This window comes from Pocillopora damicornis, chromosome 8 (assembly GCF_964200805.1).
Source record: "Pocillopora damicornis chromosome 8, jaPocDami1.2, whole genome shotgun sequence".
Classification (NCBI taxonomy): Eukaryota; Metazoa; Cnidaria; class Anthozoa; order Scleractinia; family Pocilloporidae; genus Pocillopora; species Pocillopora damicornis.
Genome location: NC_142677.1, coordinates 22,470,397 through 22,487,718, shown reverse-complemented (window position 1 = coordinate 22,487,718; position 17,322 = coordinate 22,470,397). Strand labels below are relative to the sequence as shown.

At 38.8% G+C, this 17,322-nt stretch overlaps 4 protein-coding genes across 5 annotated transcripts; 2 read left to right on the top strand and 2 right to left on the bottom strand.

The window, feature by feature from the left end:
- Positions 1-45: 45 nt before the first annotated feature.
- On the bottom strand, positions 46-9,326 carry LOC113678921 (serum paraoxonase/arylesterase 1). The gene is made up of 7 exons (XM_027195838.2): positions 9,131-9,326; positions 8,962-9,026; positions 8,092-8,147; positions 7,213-7,537; positions 2,166-2,349; positions 1,415-1,496; positions 46-639 (listed from the first exon to the last, which is right to left on the bottom strand). The coding sequence occupies exons 1-7, from the start codon at positions 9,199-9,201 to the stop codon at positions 316-318; spliced, it is 1,107 nt and encodes a 368-aa protein (XP_027051639.2). The 5' UTR covers positions 9,202-9,326; the 3' UTR covers positions 46-315.
- LOC149041827 (uncharacterized) lies at positions 3,004-4,884 on the top strand. Its single transcript, XM_089214928.1, has 2 exons — positions 3,004-3,294; positions 3,399-4,884. Exons 1-2 carry the CDS (start codon positions 3,152-3,154, stop codon positions 4,741-4,743), a joined length of 1,488 nt encoding a protein of 495 aa, XP_089071054.1. The 5' UTR covers positions 3,004-3,151; the 3' UTR covers positions 4,744-4,884.
- A 1,961-nt stretch (positions 9,327-11,287) lies between the features above and the next one.
- On the bottom strand, positions 11,288-15,180 carry LOC149041826 (uncharacterized). 2 transcript variants are annotated; one of them, XM_089179893.1, is made up of 6 exons: positions 13,659-15,180; positions 12,769-12,954; positions 12,536-12,654; positions 12,333-12,441; positions 12,130-12,243; positions 11,288-11,424 (listed from the first exon to the last, which is right to left on the bottom strand). In XM_089179893.1, exons 1-5 carry the CDS (start codon positions 13,713-13,715, stop codon positions 12,142-12,144), a joined length of 573 nt encoding a protein of 190 aa, XP_089036019.1. In that variant the 5' UTR covers positions 13,716-15,180; the 3' UTR covers positions 11,288-11,424; positions 12,130-12,141. The 2 variants fall into 2 exon arrangements, with proteins under 2 accessions (XP_089036019.1, XP_089036018.1); XM_089179892.1 differs by lacking the exon at positions 13,659-15,180 and having other exon boundaries at positions 12,769-13,196.
- A 209-nt stretch (positions 15,181-15,389) lies between these two features.
- On the top strand, positions 15,390-17,003 carry LOC113678933 (histamine H2 receptor). The gene is made up of 2 exons (XM_089214930.1): positions 15,390-15,475; positions 15,614-17,003. The coding sequence occupies exon 2, from the start codon at positions 15,725-15,727 to the stop codon at positions 16,676-16,678; it is 954 nt and encodes a 317-aa protein (XP_089071056.1). The 5' UTR covers positions 15,390-15,475; positions 15,614-15,724; the 3' UTR covers positions 16,679-17,003.
- Positions 17,004-17,322: the final 319 nt, after the last annotated feature.

Sequence of the window (17,322 nt, the reverse complement as noted above, 5' to 3'; positions counted from 1 at the left end):
GTGCGGTCTGAGACTCTATTAATGAGGATTAATAACAACACACAATTCATCATCGTAAGAATTTATTCATAACAACATAATTACGCGATTTTTCAAGTCCTCTGATTCTGGGGCACTTCTGGGGGAGCTGCATATGAACAGCTAAAGGTAGAAAAAGTACACTAACTTATATTATCCCACATTTTGGTTATATAACGTTTGTATCACGAATTTAGGGGTCTTCTACCGTTGATGAACGTACTTGAAACTCAGCATGCTCTACGGGAAACAAGCACATCACTCTTTGCCTTTTTGGGCAGTTAGTTTTCTGACGAATTAATAGTACTTCACTTCACAATAAAGCATGTTAGTAGATAAAGTTCCAACAAGGAGTTGGCTCTTATAGACAAGAGCAGATGTGGAAGCAGACAATTCCTTTCCGTCATTCCTATACACCCCACGAACCTTGTGATAAGGAAAAGCGATCCCAGATGCAGATGATTTCCCTAACTGTACCTCGAGAACCTGAGAGGCACTAGGGTGGCTGATGTTTTTTGAGTACGCCACGATGTCAAGAATTTTCGGTATTGTTGCCAACCAAAGGTTCCCGGTAACAGGATCGACATTAATGTTGTCAACATATGCTCCAACTTTAATCACCTGCATACAGAAAATATACAAAAAAAATTTCCAAATATACTGGTGATAATAGTTCGCAGCTGGTATGACGCTGCGGTTCGTCTCGACTTAGAGACTCTTAAGATCACTTTCGGAATTTTCAAGCAAGCTCGTTGAGTATCGTGCTCAAAGTCCCGTACGCATCGTTAATGATGCTAGCAATCTGACCGCAAATCACGTTTACAAGTTTCATTAATTTTGCACAATAAAAATAACAAAATGATGGAATAAAAGACCATAGCAATTGACCTTTCAGCTTCTCGAAGTGACTTATACTTAAGTAGATAGCTCTTATTCTCCAACAGACAGGAAAATAGAGACAAGAATAAATGGGCCTGTGCCATTTTAATTAAAAATCAGAGTCATAGGAGAAAAACACACAGCACAGACCAGAAAAACTACACTGGTTTTATTTCATGAAATCTCTCCTCAACCAGGGAGAACCGATCACTACAACCAGCTTTGCTACATTAAATTCTTTTGATTTATTTACAGCGAAATGTATAGCAGCAAGAAGGGAGAATCGTGCATAAAATCTTAGGTGTTAGTGGATTCACAAACACGTTCTGCGAATGATAAAACGGAGACGTGTCCTTGTAAACTATGTCATGCCAATGATCTCAATGGTCACAACACTGTTAATGATGCTTCTTAAGCTTGGTTAAAAGTAAGCAATTTTCTCCCTAGAAAAACTAAGCCAAATTAAAATAACGGAAATACTCTAAATCATAATTTTTTTTTCGTTTAAGCGACCCACCTGAGAAGCCTCCAAGGTGTTGTCACGACGACGTCTGTAAACTGCCACACCGTTATCATGGGTTGCAGACGCAAAGACAAAACTAAAAGGATTACAGTTTAGCTTAAGTAGAATATCAAACGCATCTTTTGCAAAGGCTGCTGTTTAACAAATTGAGGGAAAACATACAAAAAATAAAGAGGTAAAGAAGAAGCTGTATAACATACTATTCCGTTCCCCTCAGGTCCACACGGACTTAAACATGTTTTACGAGAAGTCCTCCCATTTTTTTAGGAATATTAATAATTCGATCACCTACTTTTTATATATTCACACGTTTATTTGTCTATTCATTCACCTGTTTATTATTTGTCAAATCCTAACAAAGGGTGTGCGTTTTTATAAGGATTGGCGTTCTGATCTAGTATCTTTGAGGCACGCATTCGAATCCCGTCGAAGCCTGGATTTTTTCTGGCTCCCTTTAAACAGTTTATCCATCACTGATTCATTTAATTTTTGCAGTTCACTTGCGTGGATCTTTTCCTCACTAGTATATCATCCGCAAGTCAAAATGCCATTCAATTTTTTAAATCTTAGTTTGGACAATTTGTTGGTATTGGATCAACTAATAAACTAATAATCCCCTATTTGAAAGTTTTTCTTTATTCTCATCACTTATTGTATATAGAAATTGTAGGGAGAAATTTGTCTTGGCCGCTCATCGGAGTTAAAGGCTAAATGTAATCAGTTCGCATCAAAACTGAACGCTTACCTTTGGTCTTTATCCATGGCTATGCCGTTAGGATGGACTCCACTCATCGCTTCGATGGCCTTAAAGCCGTCGAAATACACAATATTTGAGGCAAAGAAGTTGTTTAAAATATACACATATAGCAATTGCTGTACTGTCCCATATCGAAACAAATTGTCGTTTGTCACGTAAAAGGCATCTGGACCTGAAAAAAAAACATACAGAGAAGCAATGATGGCACTATCTCTAGGAAGGGTAGAGTCCTAAATGAGTAAATTCAGTATCTGGATCCAGGATTCAACAACCTCGAACAACCACCCATCAAAAGTGCTTTCGTCACAAGTCTCTCCAAGATTCACTTAGAGTTCATAAGTAACACAAGATTAAAACAATGGTGCTAAATTAAGCCTAATTAGCGGTTCGGCACGAGTATTTCTTTTTTACCCGCAGGAAAGTATAATCCTTCAAGCAACGTGAGTTAGCGAGAGGTCTACCATGGTTTAGCAGACTTAGTGGTACCTGAACCCCAACAAACCTCTCCTCGTCTCGTCTAAAATCTTCCTGCGGACCGGAGAAACGCACGTCTTGCATATCAAACTTACGTTTAACATCTGCCTCTGTAGATTTTCGTGACATGTCACGCAGTCTGAGGTCAGTCAAAAACACGCTACTTTTCGAACATTTTCCTCTTTTTCGTGTATTTCATTTGAATTGCTATCTTTCTTACCTTCAGTTTCTAAAACTAACGTACATAAGCTTTCTATACCACTGTATTTGAAGGAAATCATTAAAATATTTCGTTCGGGTTTTTGAGACTTATGGTTAGCGATTCAGATATGTCGAAGAGGGGTTCACGCCACATGCAAGCAGTGGCCATGGAGTCTGGGACTATAACTCTAAAGCGCATGCCTAAAACTGGTCATTACCGCGAAATACGAAAAAAACAATAAATTTGGCGCAATTTGATGTATAATACATGAGGTTTGGATATTGTCTGGGTTCGGGAAATGGGACTCGAAGTTTACGCACTGGTGATTTTTTCTTCGCTGGCTCTTCTCGCGGTGGCGGTAGATGCACAAAACGATTTCGGCGAAGAAACAAATGGTCCAAAAGGGGAAAAACTGCCTTGGTTTACTTACGAAATAAACAAGTAAGTAAAAATTGCGTTTATCGAAGTGTATTCCAACCTGTTTCTTTTTTCTTTTTAATTTTTTTCAATTTTTTTTCACCGAACTGATTTTTTTTTTTTATCAGCTATCTCATATATTCCCTGTCGAAGAAGTCTGATCAAGAGCCGAACGACGAAAGTGCTGATTCTGTGATTGTGGGAATCGTGGAAAAAATATTGAGGGAATCTGAGATTCGCGGAGTTGTTATAAATTCCAGAATTCTCAACGTCTTCAGGAAAAAGATTTCTCTCCTCCATTCAGCGTTCAAGAAAGCGTCAAAAAGTGGGGGGAAAAGTATAAAGAAGCTTATTGATGCGTGGAAGGCAAAAAACCACTCCTTCAAAATTTTCTATCATGAGCTTGAAAACAACTCATTGATTGAGGAAAACCAACAGCTTCGTGGGCAGAAAAGGAAAGCTGAACTGGATTTAGCCGCAGAGCAGGCAAAGAGATTAAAAATTGAGCAGGAGTTTGAAGATGTTATTAGGGATTCGGAAAACAGAAAAGAACAATACAAACAAAAATTCAAAAGATTAGCGAAAAAAGCAGCAAGAATGCAAAAAAAGGGACAAAGAGGTCCAAACAAAAGCAAACGTTTCACTGATTATACCAAACAACATCAGGCAAGATTAAGGCGAGGATTTAAAGAAGACTGCCACTCAGCACTGTCATTTTTAGGCCTCTACAATTTTATTGCCACCAAGGTTGAGGTATTTAATAATGACACTCAACAATATGAAACTATTTCATTGGTAGAAGAGGGAGAGTTACAACTATTGGAAACAGAGCCAAGAGAACTGACTGACAATGATATTGATGACATCAATATGTGGGTTTACTTGAAGGAAAAATTGAATATATCTAATGAAGCTTGGCATGAGTTGGCCATGAAGTGTAAAGACATGCCCACAAAATATAAAATATGCAAACACCTAGATAAACTAAATGCCAATTGGAATCTGAGAAGTACACCAGAGGAGGCAGAGGGAGTACAGATTTCTTTCAGGGGGAGTCTTGAGGAACAGATAAAAAGGCTGCAGAAAAATGGAGTATTGGACAAGGTTACTACTATTAAAGTAAAGCTCAGTGGTGATGGTACCAACATTGGGAAAAGGCTTAAACTTGAAAATGTCACATACACAATTTTGAATGAAAAGGATGCAGCAATGAATGAAAAAAGGAACTATGTTCTAGCAACAATTAAGACAACAGAGAACTATGACAATCTTAAAGAAAGCCTTGCTGATCTAAATAATGAAATGTCAAATTTAAAAGAAATTACTGCAAATAGTCATAAGTATAGCATTGAGTATTTTTTGGGAGGAGACTGGAAGTTTCTAGCCTGTGTTTGTGGTTCAGGGGCTGCTAATCAAAATTTCTCTTGTATTTGGTGTAAGTGCCCAGGAAATGAAAGGTTTGACATCAGTTAAAAGTGGTCTATAACTGACAAATCTCTTGGGGTAAGAGATTTACAAGAAATAGGTAAGTATGCAAAATCTAAGCAATATAATTGTAAAACCAATCCATTATTTGATTTTATTCCTATTGACCATGTAATAATTGAGACACTACATTTATTTTTGAGAATATCTGATAATTTAATTGAACTTCTGATCAGGGAACTTCGCAGGAAAGATGCCATTGACAAGGTATCTACTTTTTCAAATGGGTTTTGTCGAAATAAGTATAGACATATGGCTGGGTATGAGAAATTTGTAAAAGAACTTGGAATTAATTTTGAATGGAAAATTAATAGGGACAGCAAGAAGTTGGAGTACAGAGACCTTACTAGACCTGAAAAACTCTTGCTTTTCCAACATATTAATTTTCACTTACTATTACCAGAGTTTCATAATGTGGACAAGCTGCAAGCCCTTTGGGGTAATTTCATAGATATTATAGGTGATCTTAAACTTAATTACACTACAGATGATGCTATCTCTAGCCTCAAGGACAAAATCAAAAAATGGTTTCAAAAATTCTTAGACCTTTACCAAGCAAAAGATATAACACCATATATGCATTCTTTGTATGTTCATGTACCTGAATTTTTAAAGCTATACCAAAATTTAGCTTATTACACTCAGCAAGGTATGGAGAAGTACAACAACACTGTATCAAAGGACTACTTTCGATCGTCTAATCATAGAGGGGTTTCTGCTCTAAAGCAACTTTTCTTGAAAAAACACAGAATACAGCTTTTGGAAGCTGCTGGTTTGGAAAGGGTGAAGGAAAGCTACAACTGTGGAAACTGTTCAACTTCTGGCCATACCATCAAAACATGTACTGCAAAATGCAGCAAATGCGATGCTCCCACTTTCTGTGCACATCTTGTTAAAATAGATGGTAAATGGAAGCCAAGATGTGATTTAATCAATCAGTAATGATATAATATATCAATGTATTAAAGGAGTGTATTACCCAAAAACTGTTAGTAGAAGTTGTGTAGAATAATTTGCTATGCCTGTGAAATGTTTCTTGTATACAGTATTCAAGGAGTCTTTTTCAAAAATGTTACTGCATTGATTACAACAGAATCACAGACTGAAATATATGGGTCATTTATAACCACATGTTTACATTTTATGAAGGTAATTCACATGCAAGTAAAATAATTCTTTGACATCAACTATCAAAATCAATAAACATGTGCTAAATCAAATATATTAATGATGGACCATATTTTTGTATCCACATCTGTTGCCATCTCCACGGACAAATGTAAAAACGACTCGATGCCCGTCTTCGATTTCAGATCTCACGTATTTATCGCCAATTAATTTAAATTCCACTATGGGGTTTCTTTTTGTCAACCAAAATCTCACAGTCCCTGGTACAACATAAGCAAAATCGCCGTTTTCATTCATGATCCGCTCATTCCACTTTGTGCCGATATAACAATCCAGAGTTTCATTTGAAAGAATTTCATATATGAGTTTATTCCTCTGATATTTTTTGGATGAAATCCTCCCAAGACTTTTATAGAAAACATCGTCATCGACTTGAATTTCAATACGAACTTTTGAATCCTCTCTGCGCCCGGAGTACAACTTTCGCTTGATCTCCCTGTAAACGCGTTCATAAAAAGTTTGCTGGCGATCGCTGAAGGAATCATCGATTGGTTTTGACATCGGTTCCAATCGCATTACGGGCAATTATGTTCATCGCAAGGCCTCCATTCGTCAAATTTCTCGCAGTACCCTTTGAAATGAATTTTGCCATGTTTTCTCGCTTTGTCGACCTATATTATCTCAACAGGATAAATATTCTTATCCGTAGTTTTTATTTTCTTGCATTGCTTGGTCTTAGCTTCTGCGAATTCGTCAATAAATCTCTTCGGAGTCTTATGCTCCCGCTTCACTCTGTTAGCCGCCATTTTTAACATTGGCGCTCTTTGCTTATTTAATTGCTCTGCGCATGTCAGGTGAGTAATACGGTGGCTTGGGACCAATTTAAGCAAATGTTCAGTTTTCTATGGGATAAGTTTGATATGGCACCGCGAATAAGAAGGGCTTGTTTGCAGGCTGGGAAAATGCGCGCGAGAGAGCTGCGCGCAAGAACTATTTTCACGCTCATACATGACGGCCCATACCACTTGCTTGATTAACACATCTGTATTTCTCCATGAATATCAGTCTGGGAACAATGTATTTTCATGCATATTCGCATAGCATAGGCTGAGCCTAAAAATCCGGGTTGCAATTTTTTTGCCAAACTTTACTCGTGGTCTGTCTTATCTCCTAATCAATTAGATGCACGACTGAAGTTGATCGCCAATTTGTGTTTCCTCGCGCTTAAGTTAGTATGCTCGTTATATTAAAATTTGTATATTCAATAGGTCTTTGTAGAACTTTTTTTTTTTCTCTCCGAAAGATCGCATGGCTACTTATTTCACATACCTACTGCATGTAAGTTATTTGGACTCCAGATCAGTTCATTCACCACAGAGCGCCGATGAATCAGTGAGCGAGTTTCCCGTTCGAAGTCAAATATTTCAATGGCTTGGGCATCCGGTCGGTGGTTTATGACAAACAGGGAAACCGCGCCAGAAGATGGATCCTGATACGCGCTGATCCCGTGCGGGTTAAACCCCGAACGATTAAAATTCTTCAGCGTCAATTCTACTGGATTTTTATTGGCTTTGTTGAAGTCAAACGTCAAAATTTTGCCCTCACGCGTGTCAAGCACTGGGTCATACGAGATGCTGAGCCTGTAACGAAGTCCCTATTAAATAAATATGAAACAAATTCACCAAGTTTAAGTCAAATATCTTCAGAAATCAAACGTCAAATTTTTATTCTCGCCCGCGTGTCAAGGCTAGGTCTAGCCTGTTCCGAGCGTTCAGTTAGTGAAACGAAGCGCGATACCAGCGGCTGAGGAGAAAAAACGACGGAGGTCTGATTTAGACCTTCCAACGACTCGACCCAATCCTCCCTCCTATCAACGCTCCGCCGCCGCTAAAGCATCATTTACTGTCGCACTCTGTTCTAACTTAAACCTGAACACCTAGAATAGACTTGACTGGGTCTGACGAGAAGGCGAACGTTGTATCGAGGGGTACTGGGCTGCATTTTACCCCCTTCCCCCTCTCCCTCTGGCTTAAAAATTAAGACATCTTTATTACAAAAATATTGTTTACGCTCTGCAAATAGGCCAACAATTTTTTTCATACAACTGAACCTCTATAAAATGGAATGAAAATTAAGCTAAGACAACTCGAAGGAATGATGACCAACTCCTAAACAGAGATGTCTAAATTTACAACAGCAGAAACTTACAGAAGACACGAACACTAGTCCATCGTTAAGGAGGGCGAGATCCTCTGAGCCATTCACTGAAAATCACCAAAGGCAAAAAAAAATTTTCTCATGAAGACACAGACAGGAGAATTGCTTCAGCGGCAACATCAGAGGGACGTTTGTAAGGAGGGGGACATTAGCATTTATAAATAACTGGGATTCTACGGGCACCCTGATTTATAAGAGACGCGTGATTAAGGCGTGAATTTCACCGGAGAGGCGAGCGTTATACGCGAAGTTATGAACCAGAGTGAAGCGTTTTTTGCATCCTGAAGTATACGTGACCCGTGAATTTTTTCCTTTCGCGAAAACCTCAAGAAATCATCGAAACCTCGCGTACAAGAAGAAAACTACTTAAAGTACACGTGATGCATGAATTTTTCTAAAATTCGTGCGTGAAGCGGGATCAGGACCCCATGTTTGCCACCCTCTCTCGTTCAAACTGTGTAGTGCATGCTCTTACTTCTATGAAAAGATCGATTACAGTTTCTAAGAGTGTTTATGTTGTGTTCTGGGGGACATACACGCCGATGGAGTAAGTTGTTGATATTGCCTTACACAGTAATCACGGAACTGACCTGTCTACCAGATCAAATGGAAATGAGATTACCCGTCAGTAGCCCGATTGATTCGTCGAGAGAACGAAATAGCAATTAAATTAAAGTGTGAAACTTGTCAACCCGGGCTGTTCAAGTGAAAATGTGCTACACAGACAGAATCTATGCTCGAGCGCGCGGACGCCTCGTGACCAAAGCCATCACTTAATGCAGCATAATTTTTAAATACTGATTCAAACATTTCATGCAGCTTCATGGAGGTGTTTTTCCAAAGCAGCCTCATTAGACTTACCTTCTATTACTCTGCAAGGTCCGGGAGAGTGATTCACAATATGAGTGAAATGTCCTATGAATATTCTGAAGAATGAAAAGGAGTGCGTGATATTTCCTTCGTCTCATTAAACAGCAACTCGACAAGCATTCACGGTTCAATTTAGAGAGGAAAATAACATTTCACTCACAGCGTTTTGACAACATGAGCAACAAATAAAGTGACCATGAAAAACACCACAAATTCGCCCAGTCGACCCATGATTCGAACACAACTATTCGTTCAGTGTCTGGTTCGCCTCGAGCTCCAATGGTAATTGCTCTTAGAGTTCACACTTAAATTACCGTAATGTTGCGTGACACCTTTCTTTGTTGATGAATTTCTCGTTTCCAGCTCCAAACGCAGGTGATGGCGATAGCTATGAGAACCTGGGATCAGGGGTGCAACCTCGAAAAAAGAAGGCGTGATCCCAGAATAAAGCTATCAAGTAATTTGTCGGTTATGATTTATGTGTGTATCGATACTGCTGATTTTATGTCTGTGTTGGAAGTTTTCGGCTTTTCATTCAGGCTGTCTGTCTGATTGATTGGTGGACGGAAGGGACGAGGGTGGCCAAGGGGGGGGGGGGGGGGAAAGGGGGTTTCAATCTTACATCACGCTGAATTTTCCTATCAAATCACGCATCACGGATAATTTTTTAACCAATCATGCGTCACGTAAAAGGATTAATTACGCTAAGCTAATACTGTAAGATTTCAACCGATCGGATGTATTATTAAAAATTATATTGCATCCAACGTTTTTTTATTCCGGAATGAATTGCGTTTCACTTGTCATATTTCTTTTTGTTGAACAAATAAAGACGACTTACTTGTGGAAACTTGACGCTGAGAGAGCGTTTACTCAGGCCTCGTATCACAATATCAAATCACACTTTACAAGTATAGAACACATTAAAAACAAACCAGAGAATCAGAATTTTAACACAAAAGTGAAGCTTAGGTATTTACCATTCAAGTTGCTTCGTTGAGTATCCTCTTCATCCAATAGCTTGTTGTTTGCCTCACCTTCGAAGTTCTGTTCCTTTTTTTTTTTTCAATTCAGCATCTGAGGTGTTCGTCTGGGCATCATAGTCGTCATAGTTTGTTGTTTAATAAGTCAGTAGTCATAGATTTGACCATGTTTTCGTAGATTGAACTCATATATGGCCCATTAGTTATCTCTCTAGAACTAGTATGATTGCTAAATAGGCTATCTTTCAATTTTGCGGCCACTCGTGGCTCCAAGATTGAGCAGACGTCTACGCCACCTTTACTCTTCTTTTATACACAGGCAATATTTATGTCAATGTTTTGACCAATCCCCTTCTGAAAGGCAACTGTCTTTATGTCAGTAAAGGTTACAACGTGGCTTTTGAATTCGTTTAGGTCAAAAAAATTTCCCAGTGTTTTAACTCATTGCTTACATTGCCATCCTCTAGGGCCGCATAAAATGACACCAAAACTCGAACGTCTTTTACCGTTTCAGTCGTTTGGGTCGACATTCTTAGAGATCTTTCATTCGATGGATTCGGATACTTTCTGGTCTTTCTGGATACGATCTGACGCACCACCACGACCAGGCGGTCGACAAAAATAACTCTGAAGGTCATAGTCCTCGTACAAATGTTAACTATATTAACTTATGCCTATTGTGTTACGATTGACCAGAAAACAGTGTCACGGCTGTTACGGTTTATTGATCTTTATTAAGACTCTATTTGCTTTGAATGATTGGATTCCTTCTAGGTCAAAGAGCGTTCATTATCACGGAATCCAATCAGTAAGTGTTGTAAATTACGCGTCACGCGCTTGTAATACAGAAAATCGCGCATCACGTTGTCATGTCCGGTCCTGCGTCACGCGGATAATTCGGGTGGGAGTTACTACATCACGGGCGACGAGCGGGAATAGAAAAAACGACCCAAATACGAGTGGTCAGCGGTGAAACAACTTTCATACTTCATATATAGACAGATCATTTGTAGTATCAGGAAACAATCGTGTTGTAAAGCCGAAGTGTAAACAGTTTACTTCGCTAATTAAAATGTTAAGCAATTCAAAAGTGTTGATTGTACATATATCTTTTACTGCTTTAATAAACAATGAAGGCATCGGTGACATCCGAAAGGTACCAACAAGAATTAAATGTACGTTTTGTAGTTGCAGAAAACAATCGTGTTGTAAAGCCGAAATGTTACCAAGTTACACTTCGCTACTTAAAAAGTTAAGCAATTTTCCTCAAGCTTTAACTGGAACAATACTTTTAATGCTCTATTAACCAACGGAGGCATCGGGAAAGGCATTGGTGACACCGGGAAAGGCATCAAGAAGAATGATATTCACATTATGTAACTTGTTGTGTGACGAAAAAAACGTATCTTGACTTGTTCAAAGCATTGAATCACAGTTGGCTTCCTTTTCACTTGAATTTTGTATCCACAGCCTAAGATGAGAAATTTAAAATTTCTATCAGCTGAAGTTCTTTTACTGCATATTATATCTATTCAATCGCCCCCAATTCACGTGGAAAAAAGGCAAGTAGGAAAACACTGAGCTTCGAGAAACGGCCATGTTAAGGCTAATGTATTTACCATTCCTTAAATATTTACAATCAAGACTACTCGTTTAGGAGACCTTTTCTCAAAAGATCCACACGTGTAAATAATGCTGTTTTCCGTTCGAAATGTTTTTCTTCCTATTCAATTGAACAACTGACTTAGCGTTTAAGCCGAGAAAAAAATCACAAAGTTTGAATTCTGGGATGTTGTCCACTTTTGGCTCCATCAAGTTACGATTCTGCACCATTGACGCTCGGGAAAATCTATCTTAATTGACTACCAAGGACTGTATTTCATGTACATGACATTAAGTTCATCATCTGGTTCGTTGTTATAGTCAGCTTTAAAATTTAAACTCTACTTGTGCTGACAAGAAGCCACCCTAAGGGCAGGTGAAATGTTGCGTAAGCGTCTCCGCGAAAGGCACATCCAGACAACTTGCATGGAAAAACTGGCCGCAGCTATCGCACCCAAGCCAATCCTCTCCATCGTCGTCTTTGCAAATCTTACAGACCGTGGTAGATATGGGACGTCAAAGAGAGTGTTGCGGCGTTTAAGAAACAATGGTATTTGACACCATCAAAACTTACCAATCAAGGTCATCATAACACGAGCCAAATATGACAGACGTTATTCTTTCCCTTTCCATGTCCACATCGTAACTTCCATTGATATCCAACCCCCTCACACAAACACCGAGCAAACTTAAAACAAACATAGAGAAATTTAATACATTCGAAACCAGGAAGCAGTCCTATTAAAGTGAGCTTTAGCAAGTGATTATGCTACTCACAAGACATACAATCACACCACAGTTATAGCTATCGGTCTGTGTGTAATGTAGTGGTTCAACACATAGCCATGACTTGCAATTCCATCCCGTTTTGAGATCAGCAACGGCACTGCAGAGTCAAACAAAATACAGCAATTACATAAGTATGTTTTGTCTGCATGCATCAAAATAAAAAGGAAAACATTGAGTTGAAAATATTTCACCTGATGTCATCGATCAGTTCTATCAGTTTGCTCTTAGGAACTGAGGTGCTCAAAATGGTGTGTACACGCCCATTCATGGGATCGAAATAACATCTGGTTTTCTGCTTTCGATCCAGAACCTTTAAAACATAAGCAAGAGAGCGCTTAAAGATTTATTTATAATGCAAAGTCCAGTTAAAAGGTTCTTGATTAAAGTGCGTTATTCAAAAAGATTATTATCGTAAGGTCCTAACCAGAAGTGTCCAGTGATTTCCAGACTTGTTCATGGGTATAAATATTTTAGAAATCTGGGTAAAGTTCTCTCCTGACCAAAGCAAGCGAGTGCTGGAATGTCGCTTTACCATTTCAGCCATAGTTGTGTCTGCTACAAAAATATCTCTGTGGATTAAGGTCAGGCACCACAGAACTGCTTCGATAACCTTTGAAAAAATGAAAAAGGAGAGCATTTCATGGAGGAAAGTTGTATGAAGAGAAGCCATCAAAAAGAAAACCTTCCGAGGAATAGCCGATCCACGCGGCAGCCAAGGAAGAGGAAACATGAAGACACCATCAGCGCTATCCAGTTCAAGAAGCAAAAAACTGAAACCTCCATTTTAAAACTGGAGAGACACTTACAACAAAAGACTTGCCCTAAGTCGCTTCAATACAAACAAACAAAAAAACAAACCAAAAAAACTACAGGCAAAATATTGCCTTTTGTGACAGCATACCACCCAGGGGTTAAAAATTTAAAACAAATACTGATGCAAGAATGGAACCTCATCCAAAATCAGCCACTGCTGAAAACAATTTACAAAACGCCTCCGATTATATCATACAAAAGAGGTAAATCGCTCAAAGACATACTCGTCAGAGCGAAGCTTTAATTAAAGGCTTTTGCGTCGCAAACGTAAAACCACACAGGGGAGTCTGTGTAGGCCTGTCTATGACCTTTTCAATCAATGAAATATAAATAGGTAGTTCAGACGCAGCTTCTCGCAAATCGCGTAAGACTGCCTTTGAAGAAATTTACCATAAACTCTGAAAGACGACGATTCTTCTCAATTAAATTATCCCTGAATTAGGAGTCAGGATAGGAAACCGGGATCTGTGCACTTTAAAACACTGAGAGATTATTATATACCTGTTTGAGAAAATCTGTTGTGGTTTTTCTCTTTTGAATGGCTTTCTGTAAGTACATAACACGTGGAGTTCAATGCCTGAAATGAAACTAACAGATCATCCATCTCTGCTCTGTTTCCCTCGAAATATCCAAAACAATAATTTCCTTCAACAGAGAAGCGATTGAGATGTTCTTTCAAAAAGTCGATCTCTAAATCTCTTAACATTTTTGGCTTTTGGTCTTCATCCATGGCAAGTTCCTGCCAAATTTGATTGACATTTTTGACAACCGGAAATCATGATACTTTTTTTTCGTTACGCACGTCACGCAGCTAGCTACAAACCATATATATATAATTATTCTTGGTGCCTTTCCAAATGCCACTGACTCCCTCTCCGAAGCCTCCATTGTTTATTAAAGCAGTAAAAGATATGAGTTCAATCAACACTTTTGAAAAATTGCTTAAACTGTGAAGTAAACTGTTAACATTTCGGCTTTACAACACGATTGTCTCTGGAACAACAAATTATATGTCTCTATATGAAGTATAAAAGCTGTTTCACCGCTGACCGTTCATATTTGGGTCGTTTTTTCTATCCCCGCTCGTCGCCCGTGATGTAGTAACTCCCAATTCGGGTTCATTCATGCGTCACCCTGCAAATTTTGGGGCCATCACGCGTCATGCAAAAACCCCTGCCACCCTCAAGGACGGACACACCGATTGACACTTGGTTCCTCCATTTTCTGACTTAATTTTTCTCATCAGCAACTTCGAACGATCGTGACTTTAATCTTTGGATCCTTATGATGGAGCATGTAAAACTCGCCTCGCGAGTTCCTCCGCTTGACAGAAAAACAACGAAATATCACGCTTATTCTAAAAAAGTGATGCCGATGTCGATGCAGTCTGACGAACAGATCTTGTGCCTTAATGCACCTTGAAATCCCATAAGTGTCACATATTTATCAGGATCGAGCAGCCAAGATTTTTAATTAATAGTTAACCAGATCAAATAAGGACCTCTCCGTATTGTAACTTTTAACACTTAATGAGAAAAAACTGATACACTGGACTTTCAGTTTAACTCTTAATAACTTAATATTTTCTTTCATTTATACATATATTTGACTCTTAGTCTTATTATCTATTTTCATTTTAATATGTGTAATTGTTTATTTTCATTCAGATGAGAAGACACCTGATAGAAATGCTGAATAAAGCAATTATTATCGTTATTACTACTACATTATTACTATTATGGTTGTACTTACCGTTAGCATCCCACTTCCTTCGCATTTTACGCGTTAAACATAGACCAAAATGGGAAGAAGTTTTCATGAGACTATGGTCTTACCGGAGCTGAGGAATGAACGTCGTATTTTCTTGAAAGAATGCAACGCGGCCCGAGGTTATCTATTGGAACGAGTTAAGCGAGTGGAATACATGTGATTTTGGTGCCACACGCTTAAGAAATAAATGAACCCGTGGAAAGCAGAGGTCAAAGGGATTACTTGTTCCTTTTGAGCCTAAGTTGAAGCACACAACCATGGGACGGGTTTGTGGTTCGGTTTCGATATTCAATATGAAATTTCAGATGATCACCCCTGCCACTTTCGTATGAATTTTCCAGAAAAATAATTCTTCTACATTTAGCAGCGATGACAAATACAGTGTTCGCGTCAGCGAAACTGAAGTTGACGCCTATACGTTAATTATACGTTGGCATTTGAAGAGATCGCTGTAAAGATGCAAAGCATAAACGCAAAACGCAAGTAATACCCAAAAGAAGCCTTGTCTTAAATACAGCATTTTTCGTTGGTCTCATGTAATCAAGGAAGTAAGTTACTATGAAAAAAAAAAAAAAAAAAAACTTAAGCTATGTAATATCAAGTTTCCATGCTAGGCTTTTTCTTCAGTCTACAAGGATAAATCTTTGAGTCTGTATCTAATTTACTTTCTTTTTCTATGGAAATAGAGCCGGGAGGCAATTTTTTCAAGTGCGTCAGTCTGGCAACTTTCCGCATTCTCTGCTAACCTCTTCAGATCTGACTGCTCAAAAAAACGTTCGCTCAGGCGTAAGTTAACCATGGAAGAAACGTCCCAAAGAGAAAATGAGCTTGCAATATCTTTGGAGGACAGATATATTGGCCTTGTTGTCTTTGAATCCACACTCTGGGTTTTCCTCGTTGGATCAGCAGTTTTGGGTAACGCTTTAGTTTGTTTATCCTTGTACAAGATCAGAGGATTTCGCGCGCCTCAAAACTATTACATAGCGTGCCTCGCCGCCGCAGACTTGTTGTTCGCCGTCTTGTGTATGACGTTATCCCTTGGAGTACTAATAGAAGGCCAGTGGATTTTTGGTAATGCCTTCTGCCAGGCTCAGGGAAGTCTTACATTTGTCTTCGCTCTCGTTTCTCTATTCACAATGGCTCTTATCGCCATCAATCGGTTTTTCAAGATAACGAAGTCTGTAGCTATTTATCGGAGAATTTATAACAAGAGGAACATTTTGCTCTCAATTCTTGCGGCTTGGATCGTCGCGATCGCTTTGGCGACGGCCGTGTTTTCATTCGGAACCAAAGCGTTTCGCTTTCATCCTGGAAAAAACCTCTGCTTTGTAAACATGAATCACCATAAGGGCATCCCAATATACACACTTGTGGCCTACGGTGCAGTTTGCTTTTTAGTATTTCCTTTGATGTTATTCTGCTACTTTAAAGCTTACTGGAGAGTTCGGGCACATTTTGCCGAAATTTTGAACTCGAGTCTTGCTCGAGAGGCTTCGGGATCTTTCGCAGACGAGGCGAGGATTACTCGGATGTTGTTCGTTACCCTGATTGCGTTCCTTGTTTGTTGGACACCAGTCATCTGCACGGATGTTTATGAAGCACTGAGCGGCCCGCGTTCGCTTCCACGACAAGTGTACTTTTGGCAAGTGGTGCTGTTAGCGAGCAACAGTGCTGTCAATCCAATCATTTATGGACTTATGCGACGGGAGCTCAGAATGGCGTATAAAGACATATTGACTTGTAAAGCTTAAAATCAGTGAGGTCGTCTACTTCCTCCTGTTTACATATAAACCATTGACCTTTCACTCCCATGACTGACTAAAAAGGAAACTTCTCCATACAAACCAATACATTTTTTAAAAACAAACAGTAAATTCTCACATCTTTCAAGCTGACATTATAAGTAAGGCAGACACAAGGGGAAATGATATTGAAATCTAAGAGGGGGGGGGAGGGGAGCCAGAATACTAATAATCGTTAAATGTTAAATAATTCCCGCTGTAGTGTTGCCAAACTTTAATGATTACTGTATAATTTTATGTTAAAAAGAAAAAGCCGTAGAGCTTATACATCAAATAGTTTGTGGTTGTTTGATTGGTAAGGCGTTGCCAAATGTCATGCCAAGAGATTAGAGGAATACAAATGTTTTCCTGTTTTATAAGAGAATCATTATTTCAATACTGATCCGGTATCATTGGGGTCGCCTTACATATATTTCATTTCCAGCTTTTTGTGTCAGAAAGAGGTTATTATCAGGGCATCACGAAACTGCAACTATTGCTTTTAGAGGCCAAGTTAGGATTAACTGAGCGTAGTTTTTTTTATTTTTATTTTTTATTTCAATGTAACCTGTTTAATGATCAATTTAGTGATAGAATATATAGAGAGAAACGAC

Bases quoted from the DNA above. Each gene is read 5' to 3' on its own strand.
- LOC149041827 (XM_089214928.1), top strand. From the start codon at position 3,152: ATGGGACTCGAAGTTTACGCACTGGTGATTTTTTCTTCGCTGGCTCTT. The intron at 3,295-3,398 runs GTAAGTAAAAAT...TTTTTTTATCAG, and splicing joins TTTACTTACGAAATAAACAA to CTATCTCATATATTCCCTGT.
- LOC113678921 (XM_027195838.2), bottom strand. From the start codon at position 9,201: ATGGGTCGACTGGGCGAATTTGTGGTGTTTTTCATGGTCACTTTATTT. The intron at 2,350-7,212 runs GTATGTGAAATA...TTTTTTTTTCAG, and splicing joins AAATAACTTACATGCAGTAG to GTCCAGATGCCTTTTACGTG. The intron at 640-1,414 runs GTGGGTCGCTTA...TTCTGTATGCAG, and splicing joins ACACCTTGGAGGCTTCTCAG to GTGATTAAAGTTGGAGCATA.
- LOC149041826 (XM_089179892.1), bottom strand. From the start codon at position 13,074: ATGTTTCCTCTTCCTTGGCTGCCGCGTGGATCGGCTATTCCTCGGAAG. The intron at 12,655-12,768 runs GTTAGGACCTTA...TATGTTTTAAAG, and splicing joins GAAATCACTGGACACTTCTG to GTTCTGGATCGAAAGCAGAA. The intron at 12,244-12,332 runs GTGAGTAGCATA...GTTTGTTTTAAG, and splicing joins GTGGTGTGATTGTATGTCTT to TTTGCTCGGTGTTTGTGTGA.
- LOC113678933 (XM_089214930.1), top strand. From the start codon at position 15,725: ATGGAAGAAACGTCCCAAAGAGAAAATGAGCTTGCAATATCTTTGGAG.